Below are 7,334 nucleotides of genomic sequence, written 5' to 3'. Positions count from 1 at the left end.
TTTTTTTTTTTTTTTTCCTCTGCCCTTATTATCTTTGTCAATTAAATAATCGCGAGAGGATACGAACGATCGATTTTCACGATTTTCGGAAATCATCGATCGTATACGAGAGATCCCACAAACAAAGCTTCGTTATTTAGTTTGATCGATCAATTGCGGCTCGGCGGAAGTCGTTACAGAAAGCCACCGCGCTAAGCGGGATTAATAACCAAGAGTAATGCGATTAAAGGGTTTAATTACCGAGCGTGTGTGCTATCGAGTCTTCAACGTCGATCGACGTTGATCATCGTCGATAATCGGGCGAATCCAATATTCGGGGGAAAGGGAATATTTTTTTTTTTTTTATTTAATTGTCCTCGCTGCACCGTACTCGTTAAAAGCGTACAACGGAGGGACTTTTACCTTTTATGATCTCGCGTATCGCATCGAATCGAAAGCAACCTTTTTATAAATGGAAATTAAATAGAGATCTCGCGTAAACGTGCATACTCGATATACAATTGCATGCATTCGATCGTGCAGCTTTGGATCGAAAGTTGCGTCCGGTCATTCTGTTAAAATGGCCTTATTTCGGTCCACGCGGGTTGGAAAAGTAAGTCCATTGGATGGAACTGGAGAAATACGAAACGGTTAATCCGCGTCATCGGCCCCGATATGCTCCAGTTAATCGATGGAACACGGTCGTTTCACGCTGATTCGATAACTCGATTCCTTTTTTCTTTCTTTCTTCTTTTTTTCTTTTCTCTTTTTTTTTACCAATTCCTTTTCTTCGACCGCCCATGTTTTCCGATACCACGCGCTTTTTCTGCTATCTCGAACCAACCCTTCGATCTTCCATTCCACGGTGTTCCAGCGTTTAATTGTTTGCTTCCTGCCCGAGCACACCCTCGGCACAGGCTTTTTGCAAGCGGCATTTGCTCGAAGGAAATGTTAACATTGTGTTCCCCCCGTGTCCACACGATCGATGAACGAGCGTTTCGAAGAAGCGTGGAGTGTCGCGGAACGTAATTGCGCAATTATTTTTTTTGGTCCCGATGAAAATCAACAATTCCGTGCATCGAAGGACACAATTGTTCTATGAATTTGAGGCAGGTTTTTTCACCTCATTTTATTTTATTTATAGTAATTTTGCTCAACTTATTTCCATATTTAACTGAATCATTAAATCTAATTGGATAAAATTTTAATGATTATAAAATTCCATCCATATCTTTCTATTAAAGATTTATCAGGATTTTATATTATTTTGTTCATTATTTATATTTATTAATTTTCAATATCCTTATCATTTAAGTAATCCAGATAATTTCAATAAATATACCTACCCGTATTAAACCTGAATGATACTTTATGAGCAATTCCTAAACTTGGTAAAGTATTTATTTCCATGCTAAATAATTAAATCACTGGAAATAAATTTATTTGTGGGTTAAAAACATTCTTTTTCAAGTATACATTACATAATCAAAATGGAAATTGCATATCGAAAGAAATCACTCTCAAATATCGATCAACGAATCTACCTTACGAACTCGTGTGTTTCCCAATCAAGAACAATAGAGAAGAGAGAGAAGAGACAAGATTCGAAGATAGAAATACACGTGTCTCGGGATAAAAGGTTCGGTATAGGAAAAAGCGAAACGGGCGTTAATCTTAGCTTTCCTTCTCTCCGATCAACTTATCCTCGATCACGTAGCGGCCGAGACGAGAAGCGTTACGATTGAAAGGCGGCCGGCTATCGCTGACCGTAAGCTCCTTTTTCTTTTTCCCCCCTTTTGATCACCGACGTGACCGCCACGTGATTTTCTCTCCGCTGGTCTCGCGAGGGAACGAAACTGGACGTAAGGAACGCGTATCGAAGAATTAAAGGAAAAAAATTCCGTTTCCCTCGAAAAAGTTTTGCCCACCTTTTTGAAATTCTTCACCGAATTCAATCGAAAGGATGAACTTTTTCTTTTGACACTTTTGACTGCGATCTTCTTCGAAAGGGAATAGAGAGAGAGAGAGAGAGTAGAATAGAGAAGATTCGAGAGATCGTTAATCGAGCAGCTTTCACCGATGATGATTCAGCACGGTTGGGTAATCGACTGCGTTCGGTCAGGGATGAGCCACGTGTTGACTTGTCGGTAAGCTTGGACCATTAGTCTCCTCCCCGATTTCGAGAGGGAAATTTCGCTCATCCTTGACCTTTCTCACGTTCCCAATAAGACGTATCCGTCTTAATATTTAAGGAGAATTAACGAGATATTCGATTATCGTATCGAAACTTGTATTTTGTTAATTCCCTTATGATATATATCCGTTTTAATAATCTTTGCTTGATCGTCATAATTTATTATATTAGTTCTTATATCGATTCGTATTATTTTCAAAAAAATATTTGTATTTTATTTCAGAATAGCAAACTCGTAAACGAATATCGATAGCATTTAGATCTCGCGTTGCATTTCATTTATATCGCGAAAAGTAGTAAGAAGGAAAAAAAAAAGAAGATATATAATAGAATAATAAAAGGTAACCGGACGCCTTTGATCTTATTTTCTTACCAAAGGGGTTTATAAAACGGGATCTACGATCCCGAGGAAGAAAGTTATCGCCTCGGGAGATGAACTTCGAAAACGACGTTTATTTATCCCCGCAAAAAAATCGATGATCCATCCATCCCAACAACAAGACAATGCACGTGATAAAGGAAGGGGAAGGAGTCGTGTTGAAACGACACGGGCGTCGAAAGGGAGGGGGGAAAAAAAGGGAGGGTGGAGAGAAATCGAGTAGCAGTCGTGGAACCTGTCTAAAGCGGCTTTTCTCTTCTTTTGTTTCAGGAATTGGAGAGAAGTTATACCCTCTCGACCCCGGGGGGTAGCAGCCCCGTTTGCTGCCCGCCCTGCAGCCCGCCCCCTGCGCCGGCCGCATACATATCGAGCGCACGTGCGTCCTCGCGGAGACTCGGCGCCGGAAGCGGAGGTCCGCCGTCACCGGAAAGGGACCCCTTGGGAAGACTGTTAAGGTCAGTTCACTCTCCGTTCCCTTTCTCGCGGTATCGTCTAACCTCACGGCGAAACGTGAAAAATGTTTGCTGGCCGACTCTCGAGTCTCTAGAGAGAATTTTCAGAAAACGCCTGCCTTCTGTGTCTTCTCGACATTCCGTTGGGATTGGATATAAGTAGCCTCGAAGCTAGTAAGAGCTCGTTCAGTTCAGTTCGTCTTTTTCCCTTTTTTATTCCCTTTTTTATTCTTATTTCACCGAGGTTTACAACCACGATTTAGAAACGAGTTACACAGAACGAGTAAATATTCGAAACAAAGGAGGGGTTAATCGTCGAGTAGAAATCGCTCCCCCTAAAATTGTGTCCCTCCTCCTTTCCTGGCCAATCGTCCGGAAGTGGTAAAACACCCCTCCTCCTTTTCCTTAGGCTCCGCCTAAGATCATCAATCTTGACGCGCGCGACGAATGCATCGTTCAACGCGAAGTTACCATTTAGAACGTCTACGGCCTCGTCGTTTGAGAAATTAACCAGTCAACCCGATCAGAACGCCGTTGACGCGAATTAATTAGAATCTTAGCGATAAAAAAAGGGGGGGAGTAAAGAGCACGCTATCGTTATCGAAGCGGGAGCGACAAAGTTTCTAATTCGATCGATAAAAAGTGAGAGACGATTAAAAAGTCGTTCGAGATTGAGGAAACGTTTGCATCTTTTTTTTTTACAAAGATCCCTTCGAGGTGAGCTTTCCTTTATGAAAACAAATTAAGAAAACTTCATCCTCCTTTTCCTCTTTTCTTTCACTCCTTCGTGCAAATAAGTCAACATTCGTAAGTCGTAATTCCTCTCTTCTTCCTCTCAAATTCCCTTCGCACAAATTATTTTAAAAGTCACAGTTTCGACGTGTAATTCCACTTCATATTTTCCTCACTTCGCTCTGTTGACAACAATTCGAAAACTTCGATTTCCTTTTCTCTCTCTTCCTCTTTTCATTCCCTCTTTCTTCAATCTCCTTTTGAAAATTTCTTTCGAGAAAAAAGCCACGCTCGTGTCTCATCAACATTTTCCTGAACGAAACATTTAACCACGATTTTTCTCGACTTCCATTTTCGTGGACGAAAGCGATCGCTGGAAATTCGTGGAATCGGGAAATGGGCAAACTGTGCCGTTTAAACACAAACTATGGTGATTTCAGATTCCTCAAGTCCTTCTACAGGGAGCTAGGCACTCGCGATCCACCCCATTTGCCGGCGTGGGCCTCGCCACTTCCACTGGGCACCCTTTGTCCGGCGCATTTCCAGCCGCACCTGCAGCTGCTCCACAAAGGCGAGCAGGAGCACAGGCTCGAGAACATCAAGCCCGACCAGATCTTCGCCCCCGTCAGGGTGAGTGTTGTAAATCATCCCGCGGAAACTACTACTTGCTCTCGTGCTGGGACAAGCTCGTAAAACTTGCGTGCAACGAGGAGGACCGTCCTCCTCGTTGCACAACGGATGTTGGTGGATTTCGGTTTTCGAGAGCAAAGGAATTTCCTTCGAGAGGAAATTTTCGAAGGGGTTGCTTCTCTTCTCCAGAAGAGAGTACAGTTGTCCTCTCGCCACGATAACTTCCTTTCCTCTTTTCCAATGTTTTTCACCTCAAATTCTTTAATTACGAGAGAATGCGTCTGTCGAGGATAATGGTAGGTAAATTTGGAAGGGATGGAACATGTGATTGTTGATTTAATTTGTTTTTTTGATTATTAAAGTTAAAAACTTTACTTTTGCACATTTATATATATGTATAAATTTTTATTCCATTAATTTTTCTTTTTTTCACTTGTATTACTTTCCATCACCATATTGATTTATTTCGTTGTTGAGATTAGAAGCCATTCGCGTATTCCATCTTTCTTAAAAATTAAAAGTGAGAGTATAAGGCAGAAGTAAAAATCTTCGTATCTTTTGAAAAAAGAAAGGAAGAAGAAGCGATCCATCCTTCTTGGAATTATCTTGTTTTGACGCGGTTGCGTGAAAGTTTTTTTTTCGAGTGCATTAGATCTCTCCAATTGTAATAACAGGGGAAATCTGTCGCCGGTTTACCAGATTTGCATGATATCGACTACGTAATTGCAAAAGTCAAGTTTACCCTGGACAGATGCTACTACGATCCTCCCCTCGACGAATGCTAAAACTTGCCACTTCGGCAACTTCGCGACATGTGAGAGCAAAGTTGCCAGCGTCCGTATTTTCTTCGCGAATCTCGATTTCGTTACTCTTATATCTAAAAAGAGAGCTTTAGAATTTTTTGATCTTTCTCGCCGCGTGATTTCCAACAGAAAATCATGGGTTTATAATTGATCTCACTCGCGAGTGTGATATCGATGAATCATCCTCGCGTTAAGGAAGGAGAAACAAATAAAAATCGCGATATTAAAACATGAACATAAAATATTATATATTTATATATGAAAGATCGAAATAGGATAGGAAAAATATGGATTCGAACGCGCAATTTGAAAATATCCTTTCTTCTTGAAGCTTTATTCCGTTGAAATCCATCTTCGAAAGATCGTGTCTAAAAACGAATCGAGTAAGGCAAGCGAAGCAGCGTGTTAAACTTTTCGAAGAAGGGAAAGGAAGGGAACAGAGATGAAGGAACAGGAGATTCTCGACAAGATTTTCATTCATTCGTTGCGTCTGTCGATGTTTGTTTCCGTGAAAGATGAATCCTCTGTCCGTCGTCTGAATCACAGTAGCAAGTTTCGATACGTTTCGTCTTTCGATCGAGAGAAATTCTTCGATAATCGAACAAAGAGCTGTTTCCCCAAACTACCTTTCTGAAACTGAAGTCAACTATTCGAAAGACGTTCCTCCGTGAAACACTTCTTATGGGGGAATTTATCGATCGAATAGCACATTATTCGGAGAAAGCGAAAAGGTTGGCAATTAGAGAGGATCTTTAAAACTTTCCTCTCGACAAGTGCAAACGAGGATGATAAAGAGAGAATCCTACTAGAGGGGGAAGGAGGATGGATGCGATCGGAGAGGAACAAATATTCTTGAGTTGAGTTCTCACGTTCGTGTAATGAAAGAAGAAGGGAGAAGAGAAATTAGACGATTCTATTTTTTCCTCGAAGGAAAAGTGTTAAGAAACAGAGGAGGAAAAGAAGGATTCATCTGGAAATCTTTATCGTGTCGTTTCTAGCATCGAATCGAGGACATTGTTTTCCTCGAAAAGACATAATTATATGGATCTTACAATTGAAGGAAAAGTATGGAGAATTTGAAAGCTTCACGATATCGTTTCTAACGTTGAATCGAGGCGAATCGAGAAATGTTATCGTCGCATTTTTCTCGATACGATGAAGCAAGAGAATAATTCTATCGGTGTTAAAAAACAGAGCAGAGGAGGAAAAGAAATCTTTACCATATCATTGTTTTCCTCGATGCGACGAAAAGGAAGAGAAATTAGAAATTCTATCGATCTTAAAATTGAAGTAAAAGTATCGAGAATTTGAAATTGGGAAGAGGAAGATAGTCATCTAAAAATCTTCGCGATCGTTTTTAGCGTTGAATCGCCGCACAAATATGCCCGAACCGAGTTTTCTCGACACGATGAAACTGGAAAATTGCATCGAGCTCGGTTGGAAAGGCGTTAAAAGTTCGAGACTGGGAGAGATGATCGTCCAGAAACCTTCGAAACGATGTAGTTTCTAGCATCGAAGCATCGTGTTATCGTCGCAGAATATATATCCAAAACCGAGTTTTCCTGCGATCTGATCGAAGGAGAAGTTGAGAGAATTCCCTTAGTTGGGACGAGAAAGAAGACAAAGATGGTCATCCAGGAACGTCCACTACGTGGTCGTTGAATCGAGTCGAATCGAGGGTATTATTGTCGCGCGTAATACTTTCGATGGTGGAAGGTTTTAATTTAAGGTTGGGTCGAAGATGCGGTGAGAGAGACGAATCGAGCGAGCACTCGGTTCGGTTCCGGCGTAACGAGGTATTGTTCTGTCGTGGCTTCGCTCGATGGCTGATCTCAGATGGCCGAGCTTCGCTTCGTTAACGGTTCTCGAAAGCCTTTTTTAATAGCGCCACGGTGATAACTTCTTGCACAATGCACGACCGTCTCTTTGTATCCGCGGAGAACGAGCTCTGGTGATCGAGCTTCGGGTAAATGGACCGCTTTAATTCCGTCTCGTAACGTCGATCTCTTCTTACTCTTCTCTTCCTGCTTCGTTTCGCCTCATTGTCTAGACAACACTCGTGGACCGAGAAAATTTCACTCCTCGCGGTATCGAAAATTACTCAACATTTATCCCCGATGTTTGGAGTAAGAGGAACGAAAAAGATTTCACCATTGGATCATATT

The 7,334-nt window shown here is 41.4% G+C and overlaps 1 protein-coding gene across 1 annotated transcript in view; it reads left to right on the top strand.

Annotated features, from left to right (window-relative positions):
• The window catches only part of LOC102673486, an 88,558-nt gene that overhangs the window by 42,109 nt on the left and 39,115 nt on the right, over nucleotides 1–7,334 (top strand). Inside the window, exons 3-4 of the mRNA XM_006623881.2 lie at nucleotides 2,823–3,007; nucleotides 4,177–4,366. Of these exons, the coding sequence (XP_006623944.2) occupies nucleotides 2,823–3,007; nucleotides 4,177–4,366 (375 nt within the window). The remainder of the gene's footprint in view (nucleotides 1–2,822; nucleotides 3,008–4,176; nucleotides 4,367–7,334) is intronic.

Source organism: Apis dorsata, unplaced genomic scaffold, assembly GCF_000469605.1.
Source record: "Apis dorsata unplaced genomic scaffold, Apis dorsata 1.3 scaffold_964, whole genome shotgun sequence".
Taxonomy (NCBI): Eukaryota; Metazoa; Arthropoda; class Insecta; order Hymenoptera; family Apidae; genus Apis; species Apis dorsata.
This window is presented reverse-complemented; position numbering and strand designations above follow the sequence as displayed.